The sequence below is a fragment of the Microcaecilia unicolor genome, chromosome 8, assembly GCF_901765095.1.
Source record: "Microcaecilia unicolor chromosome 8, aMicUni1.1, whole genome shotgun sequence".
NCBI lineage: Eukaryota > Metazoa > Chordata > Amphibia > Gymnophiona > Siphonopidae > Microcaecilia > Microcaecilia unicolor.
Window position 1 is genome coordinate 37,330,068 of NC_044038.1, and position 25,752 is coordinate 37,355,819.

Sequence of the window (25,752 nt, forward strand, 5' to 3'; positions counted from 1 at the left end):
TCACAAGGAGTGCCTGTGCCTGAAGTAGGAATCGAACTCAGGTCCTCAGTTTCCCAGGACCAAAGTCCACCACCCTAACCACTAGGCCACTCCTCCCCTGTTGCTACTATTTGAGATTCTACATGGAATGTTGCTATTCCACTAGCAACATTCCATGTAGAAGTCGGCCCTTGCAGATCAAGGACGTCAGACTCACAGAAACAGAAGCCCTGCGCAGCTTTCTACATGGAATGTTGCTAGTAGAATAGCAACATTCCATGTAGAATCTCAAATAGTAGCAACATTCCATATAGAATCTCAAATAGTAGCAACATTCCATGTACAATCTCCAATAGTAGCAACATTTCCATGTAGAATCTCCAATAATATCTATTTTATTTTGTTACATTTATACCCTGCGCTTTCCCACTCATGGCAGGCTCAATGCGGCTTACATGGGGCAATGGAGGGGTTAAGTGACTTGCCCAGAGTCACAAGGAGCTGCTGTGCCTGAAGTGGGAATCAAACTCAGTTCCTCAGTTCCCAGGACCAAAGTCCACCACCCTAACCACTAGGCCAACTCCCCCACCTCTTCCCCTGTCCTCTTATCAACTAGATCAAACCGAATAATAATCTTTGTTTATGTTCCCCTACCATCCCATCTGAGCTTGAATCAGCACATCAGTGTTGCCTGTGTCGCTTTGGAATGCCTTTGCCTGCCTATTTAAGAGCTGAGATGAGAAATTCAAAAAGGGATGTAAGCCTTTCTACTTTGAGAATGCATAGGGGTGATGTTGGGTACGAGGTGTTCAGTGATGTTTGCTTCCCTTCTCTGTTTTCCATATTGTTAACTGCTAATTAACTTCCCCTAGATTAGTTACATATGCTCATTGTTTCCTCAACTTATTTTATTGAAAGGCGGTATAACCAAGTATCAATAAACTAAAGTTAAAAAATTGTTAAACTGATCTACACAATATACTGTACACCTTCAGTGTGAAAGAACAATTACACAACTATTCAAATAATGACTGAGAATAAGAAACTAGAAATGTTGATAAGTATTCATATTCTTGTCATAGTAAACTCTAATTGGTTCTGTTTCCAAAAATTTGTCTTAAGGCCATCAGTTAAATAAACCCTGCCTGTGGAGTTGCCCAGTGGTTTGAGTATCGAGCTGAGAATTAGGGAAGCTGGCTCAAATATTGTTTCACCTGGTGCTGCTTTTTGTGAACTTGGCAGTGTGTTAATTTTCCCGTTACTGTACTATTTCTTACTGCATTGCAAGTTAGTAAGGCACAAAGCATGCAAATACATCCAAAGCAGCTCGTAGTAAATGATAGCAGATAAAGGCCTGTACGGCCCATCTAGTCTGTCCAACAAAACTTAATAAAACTATATATGGTTGATCCTAGTCTGTCTTTGCTATTTTGGGACAGACTGTAGAACAGAGAATGACATGGGGAAAGTTTGTCCCTGCGGGCCCTGTCCTCCTCAAACACTTATGATTTTATATTTAATCTTTCTATTAAAGTGTAAAAAGGAACCATATTCTATGCAACTGTTGTTTATAATCACAAAATAAAAAAACGATAACCCCTCCCCAGCACCCTCTACCCTTCCAACCCCAACAGTAGCTGAACTTCAACTACCTTAAAGAACCCTAGTCCACCCCTGTTAAAATTATCAAGGGGTACAAATACAACCCATTCTATATGCCCTAGCGGGGAGAAATATATCCTACGAAGCATTGTTGTGGTTTTTAATCTGTGGATGAATAATAAGTCATTTACAATCTCAGGAGTCAGTCTAGCTCTCCCATCTTCCACAGTCCTTCTTCCAATAGAAAATGTCTTCTCAGAAGATGTGCTGGTAGCAGGAAAGCACTTTTGCTTGTTTTTTCAAACAACGAAAACATCATCATCTGCACCACTAGAACATAAATAACTATCCAATTCATTAACTACCTTCAAAGTAGAGAATGACACGGGGACAGGGTTTTTCCTCGTCCTGTGTCATTCTCTACTGTAGAGTCTCCTGGTGCTGGTCTTACTTCCCAAGTACTAGAGTTGCCCTGTAAGCACCACTACTGCCATTACACCACATAACTACTATGAGGTCATTTAAGTTTTGTTTTGGTTCCATCCTCTTTCTGTATAGGAATAGGCTGTATTTATCCTTGAGTTTTTTTTTAATTCTGGCGCAGTTTTTTGTCTTCAGCACCACCCCTAAGAGGGGTATTTCAGGCATCACTGTCCATCTCTGTGAAAAAGTATTTTGTGGTACTCCTAGGTCTACAACCTTCAAATTCAGTTCATATGATGGGTACAAGGGCATTAATATCTTCTTTCTCTGCTGGTTATGCCTTTCCTGTATGCAGTTGAGCAGCACTGGCTTGAGCTCCCGGACACTTATCCTCAAAGGTCCCTCTCCAGTCTGTGGATATCAGCCTCTTGCCTCCTAGCACGTAAAATTCCGTTGCATTTTCTGTTCAAGAAGTCACTCTGTATGTTTTCACATTCAATTTTAAGTGCCAAATATTAGATCCTTCTTCTAATTTTTGTAGATCACTTCTCAAGCTAGCCATCCACTCCCTCCAGAATGTTCACTCTGTTGTAAATCTTGGTCACTGGGTCATCCTCAAAAGGCTAACTTTCTATTTTGACCCTTTGGTAATATCGCTCACAGATATGCCGAATAGATTTGGCCCCAGTATCGATCTTTGAGGTACTTCACTACTCACTGTTCATTTGGCTGAGTGGATTTCTATTTACCACCACCCTCCTTCATCTGTCAAACAATGTCTAATCTAGTTCACTACTTTGGGTCTTAACTTCAGCCCGCCTCAGTTTATCTATGAGCCTCCTAGTCAGATTTTGCAACACAGCTTGCGTTTAACCTCATAAGCTGGAAAGATAACGCCAATTCATAGCTGAAGTTTTCTTTTCTCTTCAGGAGCCATCAAGCCACTAGCGCATGCTGGTGCTCTTGGGGAAACACTTATTCTTTTTAACATTTTTTAAACAAATTAACAATACAACTGCAGATAATCATATACAGTTCAATTTTTATACAACATATAAATCCCTCCCACCAACTATCAAATCATCTTTATTGAACCATTCACTAAACAATTCAAAACACAAAAACATTTTGTGTCTAGATAAAGTTTGCAGTAGACATAAACATGGAGTGGAGGAGTGGCCTAGTGGTTAGGGTGGTGGACTTTGTTCCTGAGGAACTGAGTTCGATTCCCACTTCAGGCACAGGCAGCTCCTTGTGACTCTGGGCAAGTCACTTAACACTTCATTGCCCCATGTAAGCCGCATTGAGCCTGCCATGAGTGGGAAAGTGCAGGGTACAAATGTAACAAAAACAAAATAGATACTATTGGAGATTCTACCTGGAATGTTGCTACTATTGGAGATTCTACATGGAATGTTGCTATTCCACTAGCAATATTCCATGTAGAAAGCTGCGCAGGCTTCTGCTTCTGTGACGTCAGACTCACAGAAGCAGAAGCCTGTGCGGCCACATTGGTGATCTGCAAGGGCCGACTTCTACATGGAATGTTGCTAGTGAAATAGCAATATTCCATGTAGAATCTCAATAGTAGCAACAGTGGAGGAGTGGCCTAGTGGTTAGAGTGGTGGACTTTGGTCCTGAGGAACTGAGTTCGATTCCCACTTCAGGCACTAGCAGCTTCTTGTGACTCTGGGCAAGTCCTGAACCCTCCATTGCCCCATGTAAGCTGCATTGAGCCTGGCCATGAGTGGGAAAGCGCGGGGTACAATGTAACAAAAAAAAAAATGAATAACATTTTTAGGGTCAATATTCAAAGCAAGTTAACCAGCCAGAAACAGCTCCTGGTCTGTTAAATCACTTACTGAATGACCAGTTAACCCCAAACATCAATTAACCAGTTAGTGCCTTCTCTTAAAGCTGTCTATTTGGGGGCATGTTGGAACTTGGACAGTTATGGTGCTGATATTCAGCAGGTAACGCATAATAGACTGACTTTTATGTGGTGGCCCATACCCAGTTAAATGGTGAATATCACACTTAACCGACTATGCTTTAGCTGACTCCGCAAAACTAGAAAAGGTCACTGCTGAAGCCCAGACATGGCTCAGCATTGACTTTCTGGTTTTAAGTGGTCAGCAAAATGAACACAAACGAGGTATAAAGTAAACCCACACCCTATACCACTAAACAGAATATCTCCTAATACATTGACCTCCCATATTCCTCCTCAACAATTCCAGCCACGTGTGGAAGGTTTTACCCCCGCCCAGTATCCCCGCCCATGATTGAACAGTAACTGCAGTTAGGGTTCAAATTTTGTTGTTTGGTGTAATACTTCCCAATTTATTCAACACTAAGCTGCGGGCTCTTGGGGAAAGACTTGTTTATGGATAGCATGTTTTAAAGACTATCTTGCTTCCTGTAATTCCAACAACATAAGGGTGTGGAACATTTCGCCAACACCAAAAAGAAGGGGGATGTTCTTGGGTCCAAACTTTAAGAATACACTTCTTCCCCACAATGCTCACTTTACCAGTTAATAATTTGGCTTCTGTCCCTTGTGACCTAAAATTATCAGACAATGTTTTGTCTGAAAAAGATTCCCCAAGAACTGGAACATAGAAGTCTGATAAAATTGAATGATATTACGCTGAGAAAACATGTAGATGTATTAAAGCAAGGATTGATGAGGGTCATACATTTTGTTTTGTCTCTTTGGATGTGTCATCGGCGTTTGCCACAGTTGATATTGATCTTTTGTTAATAAAGCTTAAAAGGGATTGGAGGAGCAGTGGAATTGGTTTGCTTCTTTTTTGAAGGGTCATCAAATGCAAGTTATCAGTAAGGGAGAAGTATCTATAATACAGCCAGTTACCAAGGGAGTGCCACAAGACTCTGCACTTTGTGCCTTACTGTTTCATCTATATGGCCTCGCTGGTTAGTTTTTAGGAATTTACGGGTAGAGTACAGGATCTATGCCGATACAAAATTTTTCTATCCAATCCACGTAGATTTGGATGGATGGATGGATTGTTTGATTATACGTCAGCTGTTAAAAGATGGATGTATTTGAATAGATTAATTCGAAATTTTTGTAAAATTGAATTGATGTTTGTAGGAAAGGATGAGGGAGCTCTTACTGATAAAGGGATGTATTTGTATTTTTGGGGAATTACATTAGACCTGCATTGTATAAGATTTAAGGACATGTTATCAGAACATAAGGACCAGATTTTATTAATAAAGTTTATTTCCAATACAGGAAATGCAGTAATGTAAGAAGGCAGTTTTTAGGGATTTAACACAAAGACAATGTGCCACAAGATAAATGTTAGAAATTCTGAATTATTAATTAGGCTGGATTAATAGTAACTCACTTTGATTGAGGCTCAGGTGAATTCTTTCTGCTGCTGGCTGGAAGTGGTGAAGGAGCTCTTTTCTCTGTAGTTGGGATGGTCCTTTGGTTGAGATTCAGATGAGTTTCTTTCTGCTGCTGCTGCTGAAGTGGTGAAGGAGCTCTTTGCTGGAAAAGAAGTCTTTTTGGCAGATTTGTTGAGAATGGAACCTGGCATGTCCCAGAGAGATTTCAGAGAGGTGCAGATAATCCAGCAGGGCATGGGCCCAGGGAGAAGATGGGGTTTGGGGGGGGGGGGGGGGGGGGGGGCGGTGGACTGTGTTCCAAGTTTCATAATTTCTTGCTGTGGCCAATAGGATGAGGTCAGGTGTTGTTGGGGGGGGGGGGGGGGTGGGGTGGTGGGGGTGTATTCATGCAAAGAAACCTCGGGATAGCTGAAAACTAGTCCTGTCTAGTTTGAGATGGATCATGGTCCCATGTTTAAATTACATCATAAGAGTGGAGGAGTGGCCTAGTGGTTAGGGTGGTGGACTTTGGTCCTGGTAACTGAGGAACTGAGTTCGATTCCCGGCACAGGCAGCTCCTTGTGACTCTGGCAAGTCACTTAACCCTCCATTGCCTGCCGCTTGAGCCGGCCATGAGTGGGAAAGCGCGGGGACAATGTAACAAAAAAAATAAAAAGAGTACCTGGCTGGCTATCTGCTGCAGTGGCGTAGCCTCAATGGGCCTGGGCCCATCCTTTAGGGCTCAGGCCCACCCATCAGTAGCACCTGTTTAGCAGTAGCTGGTGGGGACCCAAGCTCTGCCAGCTGAAGACTTTCCCCTGATGGTAAGTGAAACCGCTACTCTCCATGATACTGGCACCGTGCACATGCTCAGTTTTCAGCGTAAGCCTGGCTGCAGACTGCAAGGTGGAAAGACGTGTTTTCCCGTCAGCGGAGATTTTTTTTGTGGTTGGGGGGAGGGAGAACACTTCTTGCCCAGGCCCACCCAAAATCTGGTGTCTGGCTTACGCCCCTGAATCAGCGTGTATTACACACCCATATTTGAACAGGATACAAAAATAGTCAGTGGGAGTAGATGGGGCTTCTTTATTTTGGCAGATTTAGGTGGGTTATGGTCTGTGAGTTTAACTCCAGGCTCTGTGATTGCAGATTTGTTCTTTGGAGATGTGGTGATAGCTTGTAACAATAGAACTGGCTGGGTGGATACTATCACTGGTCTTCAGGTGGAGGGTGAAGGTCAGACCAGTTTTTTCTGATAATGCTCCAAGAAGTCTTTGTACTATATATTTTTATATAAATATATATGTACATTTTCTGGCAAAATCAATAACTGACAATTTTATCATACTACATTACAATGTCTGTGAGCTTGAGTGATGTTTAACCAGTACAGTAGGCACTGTAAATCCTGATCCTGTATTGTTGATGAAGGAATCCAATACTACAGGTGATTAAGTCAGCATTTTTTTTTCATCTTCATTGTTAGCAAAGTTGCGACTATGTTATCACAATGTGATTTTCGATCAGTGGTACAAAATTTGGCAATTTCTCGTAGTGATTTCTGCAATGCGCTGTATTTGGGTTTATCAAATCAAAAATACAGGCATTGCAAGTGATACAAAAGGCTTCTGCTAAATTGTTGGCGGTGTGCCCAGTTTGAGCATTTCCAATTTTATACTCTGCATTGGTGCCAGGCCACGCTTGAGTACAGTACAAGGCGGTACAGTTGTACACCAAGCATTGTACTCAGATTGGTTCCTCAATATCTTAAAAATGTAATTCAGGAATACCAACCTGTTAGATCCTTGCAGTTTGAAAATTTGAAGCAAATGTTAAATTGCAACTAATATATGCTGATACACACTGCATTCTCAATAGCAGGTCCACAAATTTGGAACAAACTACCAGGGTATTTGAGACTGTGTAGTAGCAAGGTTCAATTCAGTAAGTTATTGAAGATGTAGGTGTTTTGAACATGCAGGGATTGATGTCAGTATTGCAATATTGTAGTTGTGGTTTGTTACTGTTTATCTCTTTTATTGTGTAGGTTGATTTGTGAGCTGCCCAGTGGTAGAAACAATGTATTAGCTTGCCCTTATAGTTTTGAGCCATAGAGAAGTAATTTACCCACCCACAAGCTTGAACTTGCAAACAATATACTTGATGAAGAGTCGAAATGACATTATTGCAGTTCAGCACTAATAATATTGATAGAATAGCTTTGAAGTTACCTGCATTTCAATAGGAAACAAGCTAAATTGCAAATTAGTACCTATCTTTAGGAAACTATTAAAGGGGCTATCTACAGTTTCCAACTCTGCCCCCCCCCATCCTGGACAGTGAGTGGCAGGCGCCATCTCCAGTTTTTGCATCATCCATGCCTTGGTTTCAAAACAGTACCCAGATCCCTCTAAGGGTCAAGTTGGCAAAGGGAGTATTTTGCAAGGCTATCATTTTGAACCCTAAACCCAATGGAGCAGGAGTGACAGTGATTGTTCTACCCCCCACTAGGGGCTGGGAGGACTAGGAATGATGGAGGGAGGGGGGGGGGGGTTGAGGGGAACTTTTTCACTAACCTTTACTGTACTCTTTTCCTCTTTTATATGGTTTATTCCACTAAAATATATGAAGTCAAGTATGGTATATAGAAATAAACCTTTTCTGTAACACCCACAACTATCTTTATATTTGGCAAGAATGGTTCCTGTATAGTAGCAAGTGCACTATGAGCCTTTGAGTGGTGGATTACTAATTGTACTCTCATTGCTACTTTATTTTTTAGGTAGTTACTACTACTACTTATTTCTAAAGCGCCTACTAGACGTATGCAGCGCTGTACACTTGAACATGAAGAGACAGCGCTGCTCGACAGAGCTTACAATCTAATTATGAACAGAATTTAATGAAAACTGTGTAATATAATGCACTTGAACTATTTCCTTGCAAAATATTTTATAATAATGAAAAAAGATTTCTATAAGAGATACTAAGGGGGCAATTCTATAACCGGGAATCTCCATAAACTCTAACACAGGAGCCAGTTAGAATACTACTGTACCTACGTGTCTGCAGATACCACCAGCTGTGGGAGATTTCTGTGCATCCCTGCCACATTTACTTACCTGTAAGTGGGAGCCCTGCCCCTTTGCGATATACATGAGCAGGCATTTACACAATAGCACTTAGTACTTACATGAGTAAGTGCAAAATAATTTTAGATGTTTATATGCAACTAGAATATAAATGTGGGCACCTAGATTATAGAATTGCTGTTTTAAACTGCTTTAGTTTAAAGGTTCTATAAATATGAAAGGAATCAGCAATGGACAATTCTTAAAATATCTACTAAAGTCTAGTGCTAACAGTATGTTGGCACCGCCATTAAGAAGGTGAAATCCCACTTGGGGGTCATAAGATCATGACAGGTAACTTCTGCAACTGCAGTCAGGCTGCAGAAGAGATACACAGCCTAACCTGTTTAGAGCCACATTAGTCTGTGCACACAGAGTGCTGTTGGGTGGTTTTGTGAGCTACACTTTTGCTAACAGCCATATATGTACCCGGCTATATTTCATAGAGTCAGCAAGCATTCTTCAACACAGGGTGAATTCTATCACCACAACAGTCTTCACATAGAGCTTCTCCAAAGGCCTGTATATATTCAACTCAAGCTACAAGTTTTGTAGATCAGAATAACTGAACAGGCTACATGGGTTATCTCATCATTTTGTAGGTATGGACAACAGTAAACAGGTTACTAAGAATGATTTTATATCTTGCTATATGATCAGGATTAAGATTTTCAGAAAAGTTTATACTATGTTTATCTGTATATTTGTTCTTCCCTTAGGAAGGATTTTAGCATGAAATATCCTGAACACTTAGACATCAACCTTCCAAATCTACTCAGATTCATCCTGCAGTACTCTAGTCAGCCATTTGCAGTTGTCCCACCAGAGCCTTGTCCTAAGGAATGTTCTCAGACTCAACCACCACTGCCAAACCGTGTGTCCCACCTGGAAGGCAAGATTCAAAGACTTCAAACAGAAATCAGTTCTTTACGCAAGGCTCAGGTTCAGCTGGCTACCCAGATTTCAGATGCCAGAAAGGATGAACATAAACTGAAAATTCAAAAGCAAACACTGGAGGAGAACAGCAAAGCGCTCCAACTGCACAAAGATATCCTGCAGGCACTATATGAAGAAAAAGCTAAAGAAGTAGGAGAAATGGCAGAAAAACTACAAAAATTAATGGATACATCCAAAAGCCTTCTGACAGAAAATGCTCTGCTCAAAATTCTTATTTCATCAATGGAGGAAAAATTAGTTGAAAATAAACACGAAAAGAAGAGTAGTGCTTTTGTTCAGCCGTTTCCAGCTGGTACCGGAGGACCAGTGGTTGATCCAGAACAAAAACTACATAATGAAAACAATGCAGATATTTTAGGTACTGATACTGCAGTGACTTCTGAGTATATTAAAGGAAACAGGACAGCCTAAAAAAAAAATCAAGAAAGCATCACTTTTTTTGGAAGGTATTTATGCAAATTTATTGAAATTCATTGTAAATAAAGATTTTTTTCAATGATCTAGAAAAGAATTAGATGGCTGTTTAACTACCAATACTTATCTTGAAACAGTGCACCAATCGCAAGAATTTTATAGTCCCTGCTAACATGGTATGTGCATTAGGAATGTATTGGTCTTCAAAGGTGTGAACACAGCAAATTGTTTTTGCCTTTGCCTATTCTTTACATAATGCAATAGAGTGGAGGCAGGTTCCTTTAGCAACCCATTCTGCTGTAGTTCTTTGCATATGACAAAGATTAAATTTGAGGAGACTCTCTACACATCAGCTATGTCTCTCCCCCCCCCCCCCCCCCCCCCCCCCCCCCCCCCCTCCTCCAGTAGCTAGCACAATTTTTTTCTCTGCTTTTTCCACCCCTGCCCCCTATCTTTATTCAGGCTAGAAACATTAGCATGGCACAGGCCTGCATTCAAATGCTGCCACATTCCTCCCCATCATCAAACAGACTTCATCAGAGGAGGCAAGATATGGTGGTGCTTTAGGGCAGGCCTGTGGTGCCCTTAAAATTTTGTCACATTGGGCATAAGCCTGTTTAATGTAGATGTTCAATTATAATAAGGCTAAATGCTTTCACGTATGAATTTACTTGTTCCTCAGCTTACTACTTTGATTTTGGGCCATCAAGTTTCACAGTTTTAATTTTACTATTTTAGGGCCCTGTTTACTAAACCACGGTGTAGTTGCACTAGTGTTTCTAGCATATGCTAATGCTAGAGCCACTCTAGTATTATTAGCGTGCTAAAAATGCTAGCTCACCTTAGTAAACAGAGCCATTACTATACCAGTCTGTTGTTTTTTTAAATCCATATAGTAATATGCTTTTCAGTTCATGCTTTATATCAGTACAGTGCCTACAAGGAACATCACTAGAGATCATCACACCCATGCCCGTATTTTACTTATACTGCCTGTAAGGAGACCCCGACTTACACAAACATGCAGTCTACCATCTGTTTTGGGCAAGCAAGCTAACCAGGTTCTCAGATTTAATAAATGCAACTATGCTTCAGTATTTATTGTGGCTTTCCTGAATAGGCCTGTTTCCAGCTGTCAACGTGGGTCTAGCACCTCTAATTAAAGTTTGGAATAGGTAAGTGGAAAGAAACTTCTAAAGCTTTAAATACAAACATTTTTTAGATCAATTGCGTGGTAGTTTCAAAATCCTTCATCAAAAAGTAGGCCTGGTGCAGCTAGAATAAGGTCTGGCCTTTTAAGACTAGCTGAGAGTAAAACTTATCGGTAACCCAGAATTTTTGGCCTTCTGAAGTACAAAAAAAATGGAAGAAAAAAAGATGTTCCCTTACTGAGATTTCTTTTAAGGCCTACCATGAAGGTTGAACATAATCTTTACCTTAACTTGATTGCCTTATTACAGTTGTACCAATTAATACTCGATATGGTGCTTGCTCACACTTCAATCATCAAAATATCATCAAGAAGCAAGACAACTTCCCTCTACTATCTTACTACAGAGGAAAAGGCTTCAGACGCTCAGTGAGCCAATCTTTTTGATTTATAGGCTCACTGACTCGTTTGGAGACACTTTAATTACTTTACTGTACAAAAGTTTCACCTACCACGAGCATCCTCATTAGCCAAAAAACCTCTGCATAACTTTTTTAAATTTTTTAATCCTTTATAATATCGCTTTACTTCATTATACTTACCTTCTGCTGCTTTCTCGTACAGGACTCCAGGTACGCCCTACAGCGAGCTCCCGTTTCGCCAACAGCTTCTTAAGGAGCAGTACCGTCTATCTTGAGAACTTCCTGTACTGAACTAATGCAGAGTTAGTTCAGTACAGGAAGTTCTCAAGATAGACGGTACTGCTCCTTAAGAAGCTGTTGGCGAACGGGAGCTCGCAGTAGGGCGTACCTGGAGTCCTGTACGAGAAAGCAGCAGAAGGTAAGTGTACTGTTTAAGTAATAATGAAGTAAAGCGATATTATAAAGGATTAAAAATTTAAAAAAGTTATGCAGAGGTTTTTTGGCTAATGAGGATGCTCGTGGTAGGTGAAACTTTTGTACAGTAAAGTAATTAAAGTGCCTCCAAACGAGTCAGTGAGCCTATAAATAAAAAAGATTGGCTCACTGAGCGTCTGAAGCCTTTTCCTCTGTAGTAAGATAGAGGGAAGTTGTCTTGCTTCTTGATATTTTGCTTATTACAGGTGTGTAATATGAGGACTAATACCATACCACTCTGCCTCTTAAAATATACTTCAGACATCTAAATAAAAAAATAAAAAAAAAATATATATATATATATACACACACACACACACACACACTATAGATGTTAAGAGGGTATTTCTCACACTTTGGCAGTTGGCTCTTAAAACATTACCTCAATGAATAGGAAAATAGAGAATAACAACTGTACAGCAAAGATAATATTGGCTAATTCATCTTCCTTGTGGATGATTATAGCAATAGGTGAAACTGGTCCAGAACAACGCAGCCTTGCTGGCTACATCAGATATCTAATTGCAGAAATTTTAACACTGCCTGTGCAATTATACTATTAAAGCTACCCACTTATGAAAGGGGGTAAGGTCTGATACATTTACTCTGCTATGCACAACATGTTTATTTAACTGTGTTGCAATATTTTGACTAATAACTTTGCTGTGATGAAAAATGTTCCCTTCATCTTATAAACATTAAAACTATCATGCCAAAGAGCACAGATACTGCTTTGCCTTCAAGGAGACTGTGTATTTATTAGTCATAAAATCAGGTAGCTCATTTTAGAGATAACTGAATTCACAGAGACTGTGTATTAGTCATAAAATCAGGTCATCAGGTAGCTCATTTTAGAGGTAACTGAATTCATTCCACATCTCACATTAAAATAAAAATTGTTTCATTAAGCAAATATGGTAGAACAGACTAGTTCAAGATTTGTTTGGAAAAAAAAAACAACCAAACCACTAATCATTACTAACATTTGGCTTTTTCAGACTAGAAATTAATTTTTACTATACACTGTTTCAGATGTTTACATGGGCCCAGAAACTCTAGGTACAAATGTAAAACAGCAACAACAGAAAAGGTAATTCTCTATCAACTGTAGTAGAAAAATCATTAAATAGGTTTGATGAACTTGCATGCATCAAAAAGTGAAAGCAGCTGCTCTGCTGTCATTCTGAAGCCATCTGGACCGTCCCCTTCTTATAAAGGGAAACATTACTCATCCTTCATTGGCTCTTCCAGAGTGGGACTCATTAAAAAGGCAGCATCCTTGCAGCATACATGGCTTTAGCAATCACTTAGCACAGTCTATCTCAAGAAGAAAAAAAATAAGATTTCCATTTTAATGCAGACACACCCTTCAAAAGAATTCTGACCACCCATCCCCAACCTTGCTACATTCTGGGATTAAGAAACTCATAGTAGAAAATACTTTTACACATTTGGTTTTGGTTTCCAAAATTCCACCCAGCTTTTTGCCCATCAACTCACAATCCCATAACATACCAAACTTAGTGTCAGCGCCACATGCCCATTTTACAGAAAGCAAAGCCTCCACTAGCGTATTTACAGTTTCACAGTTTTGGTAGTGGTTCACATTACAGTAGTAATTCCATCAAAATAGGCTCAGCTAGACATTCAAGTAACAAATGCTAGTAAAATACAAGATTGCAGGAAAACGTACCTTCTCAGTGCATGCAATGATAAACCAACCAAAAACAAAATTAAAACTATCTCAAAAGGAGTGGTCTTCTGAAAACAGCAGCACAAACATGTCCATTTTCTTCACAGTATCATTTCTAGTCCAAAACACCTTCACCTTTCCCTGTTCCTAGAAATTAGCTATGAACTTCAGTGCCATTCGGAGTCAGCTTGCCTTTTCTCTCAACTCGAGGTCCTTTGGCCGAGTACTGCACCAAAAGGAAGGGCTCTTTGGTTTCTCCTTCACCCACAATGCTTTCCTCATCCTCAGACTGGCTGATCCGCTGCAGGCGGAGGTAACACCAGCAGCCTAGTATCAAGGCACCCAGAGCTGCTATTGCAATAAGAATGACAATTACAGTTACCACTCCTGTGGTAGGGCTGTGGTCCATTATCGACATGATCAGCACCCAATATTAGATTGTATATAGATGATTCTTCAGTGTTCTTGCCCACAGATGTATCTATAATAGAAAAATTAAAGAGTGTAAACATATGCCTTACACAAAGTGGCACATGGATTTCAGTACCAAGAAAATGCACTACATAAAATTAATATTTCAAAAGTCATGTTTGGTTCATTATAATGCTAAGGGACCCTTTTACTGAGCTGTGTTAGGCACTAACACATGGCTAATGCAGCAAAATATGGCTTAACACGCTAAAGCATTCTGTGATCTGTGTGGCCTAAGCACACTTTTATTTTTGAGGGTTGTGTTAGGCAGAGTGGGGGGGGGGGGGGGTGGAAGTGTTAACTAGTTAGCATGCTCAGAGCTCCTGCATTAATTTTTTTCACATGGCCCCACACTAATGGTAACAGCACAGAGCCCGAAATGAAACAGATAGTAGAAAGGACTATTTTATGGCCACGGTAGAAATGGGTTTAGCGTGTAGGAAAGACCAGCATGAGAACACGTTAAGCCCATTTACGAGTAGAGCTTATGAAAAGAACCCCTTAGATCAATTTTAATATCCCTTTTCCATTTCTATTTTAAACGTAGGAAGGTATAACCCTAAGTAAAGTGGATACAGACCTCACAGCTATGACAACATGAAGAGCAAGTTATTTAAAATTAATACAGTCATAACAGGTACAAAAGCTATAAGAAACTGGAAAAATTAGAAAGGAGCTATTGGAGTGCTTAAAATATCAACTGGTCTATTCCAACATGTAGATGAAGTCCCGTTGCTTTTAGAAAATAAAAAATGCCCGAGTGACTCACCTGCCTAGTGTTTTAGGCTGCACCTTACAATGGCCCAAGACAATATTTTTAGTGTATTTTCCTTCCTGAGCAGTTTTCTGATACATAAGATTTGTATTCTTTCCGAGCTACAGCTTATTTAGAAAGAAATTATTATATATAAAGGGGTCAAGAACGTCTGGCTGGGGGCTAAATACCTACCCAGAAATTAACAGAACAGGACCAAAGTTGGTGTGAAGGGAAAACTGGGCAAAAGACAGACACCTTGAAAATGGGCCATATTGGATACCCAGGGGGAGGGACTGGACCCAGAGAAATAAGGTAGAAATTATTTTGTGAGGTATATTCTGCAGGTTCTCCCTACCATACCCCATCATCCCAGCAGGGCTGCCACAGTGCTTCAGTTGTGTTTTTTTTTTTTTTAATATATATTTTGTTGTAAACTCTACTGTGAAATCTAGCAACTGAACTGTATAGCTTTAATGGTTGTTATGAATACCTTGAGCAGGTACTTAGAAGCATGGCAATACTTGGTGCCATGAGACAGTGGCATTCTAGTTATTTAGCAGTTCTGGTACCACTCCATTCAAATAGCCTCTCATCTTAAATCATGGACACAGGCTGGAAAGAATTTCATGAGCCATTCTCATCTCACATTTTCATAATTACAGTATTCTTTCTGTATCCAACATGTGCAAATTGGTGTGTAAAAGGAAAGTAACCAAAACCCCGACTAATAACTACAGAGAAAGTGTAAAGAATTTGAAACACTGTGTTAGGAATACATCCACATTAACAGGTTTCAAGAAATGGATTTTTCTGTCTGTAAGTGAACCTTGTGTCAAAGACAATTAAATTCACTTGCAACCACTAATGCTGAAAGAATAAAGCAGCAAAAACATTTTCTCCAAAGCTTTGCATTTACCCCAAATACAGAAAAGCTGAGAATGCTAATTCATACACAATGTTTAATTATGTCTATTTGGGAACACATACTAAAATGCTCTTTTTGATAGCAAGTGGAATCACATTTTAAATATACTTCACAAAACCTGATAGGATACCATCCTCTTTCATCCCTTTGGTGCCTGGAATTAAAATTCTGACATATGTACTCTACTTAAAGCTCAGAAATCTGAATCCCTAAGTGGCACTGTTTACCTATGATAGATGTTCTCTATAGATAACAGGGAAAATACAGCCACACTTCTTGATAACATCCAGAGTCTGAACAAAGCCAAGGTCTGAGAGTTGTTCCCTTATACCCAGAAAACCTTTGAAAGTTCCTGAGCAGGCATGAGGTTCCTGTACTGCTGACACTACCCCTTTTCCAGTTTAATCTGTATAAAAGCTTACACTTCAACAACTGGTACAGGAGGAAAGGAGAGTGGTGTGTTGTGTCCTCATTTTCTGTTTACAGAGAACCCATATTACAGATAAAGCTGTCTCCATCCATAGTACGGAAATGCCTGTACAATTCTTGGCAATAATACTGAGAATTGCCTCAACTCAGTCTCTTATCCTGCTAGGACCAGACCAATCTAGTCTAATGGGTTGAGTCCCCTTTACCAGTAGATGGAGGTAGAAATACTGAGCTATTTCAGTGAAATCACTGTTACAAGGGCTGCTGCTGCAGCCTAGAATTCTCCAATATTTCCCTACCTTCAGCAGATGGTTCATCAGTTGTTTGGAGATGAATCATCCATTAATCACTACAGAATTTCTCCCCCTACTGGAGGGGAAAGCAGTCCAGGTGATGATCAATGTGGCTTACATCAACAAGCAGGGGGTGGGGGGCATCCTGCAATGCAGTGATGGCCCTTATAAGTGGCTAGATTTGCACTTGGGCCGAGACTCAGCTCAGTGATGTCAACAGTGCTTATCACAAGTTCACAGAATGTGCAGGCTGAGTCTTCACCAGAATGCACTGGTTCGGAGGGAAAAAGGAGCAGAGTTCCCTTGCCTTCCAGCTGCTGGTGGATCACTGGGGTCCTCCTTGTTTTGACTAATAGTGACATGTCAGAATTTCAAGAGTGTCCAGTTCCTCAGCTGCAGGAGAGACTTTGGTTCAGAAGGAATTAATGCCCTGCTCTCTCAACAGCAGGATTGTCTGAAGAGTAGCAGTAGCTCCAGATTTGCCCTTCCATCATCATAGACAGATCTCATGTGCCTCTGAAGGGCCTCCTCTATCCCTACTAGATATTCAATGCCGGGCTGATTCTGGTGACTGGAATTGAATATCCGGTTTATTTTTGGCCGGTTTAAAGATCACCGGCTAAGTCAATATTCAGACTTTGCCAGTTATCTTTAAATCAGCCAAAGATATCCCACATTTTCACATGGCCAAATATGGCCGCTAAACCAGCTTGAAAAATAAATAAATTGGCAGATAGCACTAAAACTGAAAAGGCATATTGTTACTGTTAAACAACCGCACTCCAAACTCCAACCCAAGTTTCAGAATTCAGATCATTACAAGGATGATTTTCATCCAAATAACATGACCGCTTAAAAATAACACCTTCAATAACACCTTTTATCCCCATTGGCTACATAAATGCCCGATCCACTGTTAATAAACATGAACTGATTAAGGACTGGATTGTTGAAGACAGTCTAGGTCTAGTTTTCATCACAGAAACATGGCTGAAATCCAAGGAAGATCCAATCATAAATAATTTATGTCTCCCTGGTTACAAATTACTCCACCTCCCTAGAATCAAGAAAAGGGGTAGGGGGCATTGCTCTCCTTTACAAATAATTTTTCTTAATTGAACCAATCTCTGATTTCTAATCTCCCACTCTTGAAATATTGGCCTGTAAAATCAAAGATGATTCCTTACACAATCACCTAACTGCAACTATATTTTATCGGCCCCCCTGGAAATTGAGCTGATGATCAATCATTATTTACTGAATTTGTATCTGATATATGCTTAAATGCTCAAAGCAATATTCTACTAGGTGATATTAACTTATACTTAGATAATCCAAATGATCCTCATACTAAGGAGCTTAACAACCTTCTAAACTCTTGGAGTTGTATTAGTCCTCCAGCTCATTCCTCCCATCAGAAAGGACATCTTTCACAGATAATTATGACTGGAAGTCTACAACAAAAAGCTAACATTCACACTTAATTGGAGTGAAATCTAAGACTCTTCACTCTATCATGATTTATATAACAAGGGGCAAAATAGATATAACAGAATTCCAAGTCAGTTCACATTTATTTCTAGATAATCAAGTAATTTTTCCTCAAATCTGGGATGAAACAACAACAACAGAAAAAGACCTTTGACTGCATAGCTCCTGAGCAAATAAAAACAAAAAAGAAAACTAAATCATCACCATGGTTTGATACCAACACTACGAACACAAAAAGATTATGCAGAACGCTTGAAAGGAAATGGTGCAAACAAAACTGAGGAAAACAAACCGAATGGAGGAAAGCATTCACAAAATACAAATTGGCTATAAAATCTGCTAAATTCAATGAAACATCCATTGGTGAGGGTCAAAAATCTGTAACTAGACTTTATAATTTAGTTAATAATCTACTTGATACCAAAGACCTCCAACTATCAAGTGAATCTGTTCCATCTGCCCTTAACTGAACAATGCTCTTCGAGCAAAACAATTACCAAAATTAAACAAGTCTAACTAGCTCCAATCCTTGAAGCAATTTCATCAACTACTTCAATATCACACATCAATGCGAAGGCATAAAAACTGATGTGATGTGATCCTATTTTAATCTTCCTACCACAGAGGTCAGATCCTTCCTCAGGAAATACTCACAATTGTACTCTTGACACGCCCTAGCTACATTCCATCAAAAGCCCCCAACTTTCTCATCAACATCCTACATAATTACGTACGTTTCATGTTAAAAAGTGTCTCCTTTCCAACTGAGAAGGGAAATACAATAAATCCTATTCCTAAAAATCCTTTAGGTAAATTTAATGAAACATCCAATTACAGACCAGTAGCTTCAATACCCCTGTTTGTGAAGGTAATGGAGGGCTTGGCAAGACAACAACTAATAGAATACAAATCACACTTCTCCTTACTTCACTACACACAATCAGGATTTAGACCCAACTACAATACCGAAATGATTCTCATTAAATTCAGACAAATCCTAAGCACAGGTAGGAAGATCATCTTACTACAATCCGACATCTCCAATGCATTCAACATAGTAGATCACAACATCTTATCTACAATTTGTGATTAAATGGGCATCTGCGGAGATGTTCATAAGTGGTTCATGGGGTTCTCAAATCCAGAACAGAGTCAAAATGGGAGAATCCACCTATTCAGCCTTGTCCCCAGATTGTGGAGTTCCACAGGGATCTCCAATATCTCCCACTGATGGAACCCCTAGGTCACCTCCTAGAGGCTAAAGGTTTGCAATCTTTTATATATGCCGATGACGTGACTATCTTCCCTTTGACACTCAAATTCATGATATCCTCCCCAACATTCAATCAATCTTAGCTCTCATTGAGATTTGGGCAACATCCTTCCATCTAAAATTAAACAGGAAGAAAACTACATTTCTCATAATTTCTAGTCTTAACAACTTCCACAATCAGACCAGTTTTACCATGAATCAGACGAACTATCCATTGGAACATTCTTGGGCTGATCATCACCACTTCCTATCATGTGAAGATCAAGTTAATTCCATAGTAACCTAAACCTTTAGAACTTTATGGAAGCTGGGAAAAAAAAAACCCAGATCTTTCTTCCCGTTTTCTACTTTTCATTCTCTTGTACAAACATTAGTCATTTCACAATTGGATTACTGTAACTCAGTGTATTTAGGGAATAAGGAATCCCTCATCAAAAAACTTCAAACTACACTAAATACTGCTGCTAGACTCGTATGCAAAACTTCAAAATTCGAAAGGGCATCCCCCACTATTATCTAAATTACACTGGCTACCAATCAAAGCCAGAATTGTCTTTAAAACATGTACATTCATCTACAAAATTATCTATGGCATGAGCCCAGATTACATGATAAAACTGATAGATTTACCTACTTTCAATACGTCTATTAGATCAAGAAACTCTCTCACATTACATTTTCCTAGCTATAAAAACATCCGATATAAATCCATATTAAACAGAGATTTCTCACATACAGGTTCAAAATGGTGGAACTCTATTGCTGGTAAGATAAAAAGGATTACCAACTATCTAATATTTCATAAATTTCTCAAGGCATTCCTTTTTAACAAACTGTTGCATTGACTGCACCTTTGGACTGTTAAGTCTGGTCCAGCTGGTCAGTGGGAAGAGTCAGAGTGCATGGCACACAGAAAGCCTTGTTAAGCTTTAAATATTTTGCAGTGCAAATTGTGGTCACAGTAAATTTTTGTGGCTTGCTGAAGCTATTTGAGTATTTATGAGATGCTTAAGATTAGAATTCTAGGTATTTAAGAAAAGAAACAATAAAATGAAGTTCAAAATACTGATAAGGAGAGTGGTTAACCACCAAGTATTGGTTTGTAGATGTTTTACATGCCAGGATTGAACTGTGTTCTTACTTGGAACAGTAGGGCTGTTACTACATTTAATCCAATTTTTATTCTAGCCTCTCATTCTTGCATATAATTCATAAAAGCATTACTATGTTCTAAGAAGCTAGTGCAGACAGCATTATATAGTGACAGCTGAAAAGTTGAACAATAGAGGAAGATCATGTTCAAGTATTATTATTTGCTACATTTTGTACCCCACATTTTCCCACCTTTTGGTCACCCTATAAAATTTTAACATTACTAAACACGTTTATTTTTAGATTTCACAAGAAAGTTTTGAACATGAACCATGAGGACATGAAATTCAAACTCCATATTTCTAGACTACACTAAATTGTTTCCCTACACTGTGTTGCATTCAGAAGAAATTTTGATGCACACTCCCTGCAATATGGTAATATGCTATTAACCTTCCCAGTTTAAACATACATACAAGATCATTAAAAAAGTTGCTACAGTCCCCACGAACTAGGCTAACTAGTTCGTGGGGCTAATTGATTTGATTACTTTATTTATTTTTTGTTTATTAGATTGTAAGCTCTTTGAGCAGGGACTGTCTTTCTTTTATGTTTGTGCAGCGCTGCGTACGCCTTGTAGCGCTATAGAAATGCTAAATAGTAGTAGTAGTAGTGTTTTCCAGTAGTTAATGTGATTATTCAAATACAATAAGACCAGCTTTCAATGTTTTTCTACACCATTAGCCGTGTACTGCAGTGGCCTCTTGAAATTCTGCATCAGAAGACCCATCCATTTTATTTTCCTTCCAAAACTGAATTAAGTTCCCTGGAGCTGTTTGTGTGTGTAACGCTGCTACAAATAAGCAGATGCAAAACATTTATGTGAACTTATTACTGCATTTCTTTTTGGACACCAACTTGGGTAATTCTTTTGAGTCAGTAAAGCAGTTTATATATTTTATAAATAAAAACAAAATGTATCATTCATATAAAGGGCTGGGAATGTAGATGCTGTGTTTTGTACTAGTAGAAAGCATTTATTTTAAAAAGGAATAACTAAAGCTGCTGAATAGGCTTGATTTTGCAAAGCCATGTCACACCTGCTAAGAATTTTCTGATTCCAAAAATGTAGCAGATTATCCGCAATACACAAAGGTGTGCGCTGGCATGATTACTACCAGCAAAGGCACAGCAGAAACACACCCTGCAGATAAGGGTTTTCAGAACACAGTGTCAAGCAGATGCTGTGTATGAGAAAATTGAAAGTGCTAATAAGAGGTTTAAAGCAGAACATTTCCACAGTTTGCTGAAAGCAAATTTAACACTGCTTAACTGTAAAAGTTACAAATGCCAAACAGCAAAGTAATCACTTATGTCACAGATGACACAAAACTGTAGTAAAAACAAAGAAAGGGAAATGGGACTTGATATACCGCCTTTCTGAGGTTTTTGCAACTACATTCACAGCGGTTTACATATATGCAGGTACTTATTTTGTACCAGGGACAATGGCGGGTTAAGTGACTTGCCCAGAGTCACAAGGAGCTGCAGTGGGAATCGAACTCAGTTCCCCAGGATCAAAGTCCACTGCACTAACCACTAGGCTACTCCTCCACTCAAGTCCACTGCACTAACCACTAGGCTACTCCTCCACTCAATATTAATTATTCTCTGCCCCTTATCTCTACTCAAATATAGAACATTATGAGGCATATTTTCAAAGCACTTAGCCTTACAAAGTTCCATAGGTTACTATGGAACTTTGTAAGGCTAAGTGCTTTGAAAATGAGCCTCTATGTGCTTTACTAAATTAGGGAGGGGGGAAAATAGGACTGCATTTTCTTCAAAGGATATCTTCTTTTGTAAGCTGATTATCTGAACTTTATTGTCTTTTGGAAGAAATTCACCTAAAGCAGTGTACAGCAAGAAAAAGCCATTCATTAAGTAGACAATTACAGCAGTGAACATTCAAATAATATACATTATGGCGTAGTATGCTACTTAATGGGGTCTTTTACTAAAGATTAACTCATGTTATCTGCCACAAGACCCATTTTATTCCTATGGGCTCTGCTGAAGACAATGTGATACTTTAGAAAATAAGTGTGACTAACCTAAGGAAAAAATTGCATGTGGAATCAGAAAAGATGCTTGAAAATGATCTCAGTAAGAATGGATATGTAAGTCCTGCTACAGTTTGTGCAGCTGGTGTTAGTCCTTGCGTGACTAGCTGGTTAGTTGCTTCTTCCATTAAAGGTTTAGAAGAATCAAGCTTTCACCTGCTTCCTGAAATAGAGAGTCTTGTGTGAAGAAAAGCCTTTCTGGGACTGCATTGCAGAGCTCATGAACATTACTAAACAGAAATTTTTTTTTTTTTAAATTATTGTACAACACGCTTGTCTCCTTCCTATAACAAGATGAAGGCATAGCCTAGTTGAAGGATATGGCTGCAACCTGGGAAGGAGCTTAGTTCAAATCCCACTGCTGCTCCTTGTGATCTTGGACGAGTCACTTAACCCACCATTGCCTCAGGCACAAAATGAACTGTAAGCCCTCCAGGGATAGGGAAATACCTAGTATACCTGAATGTAAGGCATCTTGAGCTAGTGGAAAAGTTGTGAGCTAAATCCAAATGAAAGTATTAGTCCAGCCAAACATACCGAAATACTAAGGGGCCCTTTTAGTATGCTGGGGTAAAAAGTGGCCTGTGCTAGTTTGGGTGCGTGAAATTGGTGCGTGCGGGGCCATTTTTTACTGCAGCAGGTAAAAAGACCTTTTTTTTTTTTTTAAACGGGGTAAGTGGCTATGTGCTGATATTAAATGTAGTGCATGGTTATTTACTGCCTGAGCCCTTACCACCACCTATTGACTTGGCTGTAAGAGCTCATGTGATACTCATGCAGTGCTCAGCAAGTGGCTGTGCTGCCAACTATCGCTGGGAACACCCCTGTGGTAGAAAAAAATATTTTCTACTGAAGGAAACTGTGTACACTAACTTTGGAATAATCACAGGGCACCCACGCTACCATGCAGTAGGGTCAATTTGGCATGCGGTAGCCCTACTATAGCTTAGTAAAACAACCCCTAAGCCAGGTATTAATCCGCAAACGAACCTTTTCCGGAGACGGGAAGGCGGTAGAACTAGAGGACATGAATTGAGGTTGAAGGGGGGCAGACTCAGGACTAATGTCAGGAAGTAATTTTTCACGGAGGGTGGTGGATATGTAGAATGCCCTCCCGCGGGAAGTGGTGGAGATGAAAACAGTAATGGAATTCAAACATGCGTGGGATAAACACAAAGGAATCTTGTTTAGAAGGAATGGTTCTGTGGAATCTTAGCGGAGATTGGGTGGCGACGCCGGTAATTGGAAGCAAAACGGGAGCTGGGCAGACTTCTACGGTCTATGCCCTGATAGTGACTGGATAGGGACGGGCTGGAGTGTAAATTTTAAGGGGCTTCAATGTTAGCTTCAGAACTTAGTACAAGAAGAGTGCTGGGCAAACTTCTACGGCCTGTGCCCTGAGAAAGGCAGGGCCAAATCAAACTCGGGTATACATATAAAGTATTGTTGGGCAGACTGGATGGGCTGTACAGGTCTGCTGTCATTTACTATGTTAATTGTTACCCCTTAATGGGGTCACAAGAAAACACATGATTCCCCCCCTCCCCCAATGCTGATTAAAGCAAGATAGCAGACCATTCTGTGCGCTACCAGCAGACTTTCCTTTCTCTTCTCACTCCCAGAGCAACAGCAGCGATCAACCTGGAGCTTGTGAGTCTGTACTAACAGATCCCATCTCTAGGAGGTATTTCTTAGGAAGCCCATGTACAACAAGGGGATACTGCCAGTGAGTCCATATGGATTGCAAGAATGGGCTCATATAGAAAGCTGCCTGATTGTTTTAAATCTAAAGACTGGATGGCAGTGTGCTAAAAAAAAAAACTTCCTGAAAATTTCACACCACACCAGTTCTGAATCATATCTCCACCTATGACTGCATTTCACAAGTAGACGTCTGAGCTCACAAAGTTTAAAGTCGTAATTATCCGGGTCTACTCTTCCCTGAGATCCACTAAAATAAAATGTGTCAGCACGCTACCTCCTATTCCCCCCCCCCCCCCCCCCGAAACTCCGGACGGTAATTCGTACGGGGCTTCGCTAGCACAGATTTCCTTTTTCGCCTTTGTCTCTGATTAAAATGACTCACCCAGTGACCTTAAACATTTTCATAACAACAGAGCCCGTGACCCCAAGATAAACAAGCATCGGATCACAGGACTCAAGGGTGCGGGGCCAGAGCAGAGATCGGGATAGCCGAAACCTTAAAGCAGCTGACAAACATCGCAGGCTTTCTTACCACGTGCCCACCACATCCAGAAGCTCCTCCAGCAAAAACACCACCTGGGGGTTTAAAAAAAAAAATCCCGCGCCACGGAAACTTTTACCTGTCAGGAAATCAGGAAGAGGCGTCCGTTTGCGGAAAAGAAAATCAAGGTGAGAATGGCGGCAGCTCTTAATCCTAGGAACGCAGCACCTGCCTCTCTTGGGAACGGCCATCCCCCCCGCCCCCCCGCCCACAATTCAGATGCAATTCGCGGAGGAGACGAGCGGAGCTGCTGCGGGAAAAGGGGGGGGGGGCGAGTGGTCCTGGTCTCCCCTCGCGCGCTCCTCTTTGTTTTTTCGCCGTTGTTTATTACCTTCCTGGAGGATCTCGCTGGAGATAAGCGCGCGGGGGGGGGGGGAAGGGCAGCAACAACGACCAACGGCTGAACCCGTCCTTTATCTTGTTCCGTGTAACAGAAATGCTGGCGCCCTTGGAAACCTTTCAGCGCCTCCACCTACCGCCGCGCAGCAGTCTCGGACACCTCCGACGCCTACTGGGGAAGAAAGGGGCGGCGGGAAGGCCCACCAGCGCCGAGGCTTACCTGCCAAGGAGCGGGGGGCGCCTCGAGCTTGACCCGCTCTCTATTCAGCCGCAGCGCGCCATCGACCCCTCCCCCACCGGTCCACAGGACGCAGCTCGAGGTTTACAATTCCGCCGCGCCAGGCCAGCAGCGCCGACTGCATCGCATTACCATAAAGCTGAGGGAGGGAATGGAATGGAGGCTGACGTCACGCGCCGGGCACCCAATCGGTGGCAAGCGCACCCTGCTGGATAGCAACAACTGACAGCCGGGAAGAAGGATGAAAGAGGAGGATTGAGCAGTGGACCGCGGCGGGAGAGCAGGGGGGAGGGGCCGCACTCTGGGCAGCTCTGCACATGGCTGTGGAATTGTGGGGGGGGGAGAGGAGGGGTTCTGCTCAGGGAAGGGAATCATTTTGCCTATTCCTGATTAATCTCCAGTTGTTAATGTGGTGATAGCAATAAGCACGAGTGTTTACATAAAATGTTTGTTATGGATGTGTTTGTCATA

At 40.6% G+C, this 25,752-nt stretch overlaps 2 protein-coding genes across 4 annotated transcripts in view; one reads left to right on the forward strand and one right to left on the reverse strand.

Moving 5' to 3' along the window:
- The window catches only part of TXNDC11 (thioredoxin domain containing 11), a 148,068-nt gene extending 138,202 nt beyond the window's left edge, over positions 1-9,866 (forward strand). For all 3 annotated transcript variants that reach the window (XM_030211582.1, XM_030211583.1, XM_030211584.1), the window contains one exon: positions 9,215-9,866. In XM_030211582.1, coding sequence (XP_030067442.1) covers positions 9,215-9,863 — 649 coding nt within the window. In that variant the 3' untranslated portion in view covers positions 9,864-9,866. The remainder of the gene's footprint in view (positions 1-9,214) is intronic.
- Positions 9,867-12,650: 2,784 nt separating this feature from the next.
- Positions 12,651-25,543, reverse strand: SNN (stannin). Its single transcript, XM_030212870.1, has 2 exons — positions 25,264-25,543; positions 12,651-14,086 (listed from the first exon to the last, which is right to left on the reverse strand). Exon 2 carries the CDS (start codon positions 14,021-14,023, stop codon positions 13,760-13,762), a length of 264 nt encoding a protein of 87 aa, XP_030068730.1. The 5' UTR covers positions 14,024-14,086; positions 25,264-25,543; the 3' UTR covers positions 12,651-13,759.
- Between the last annotated feature and the right edge of the window lie 209 nt (positions 25,544-25,752).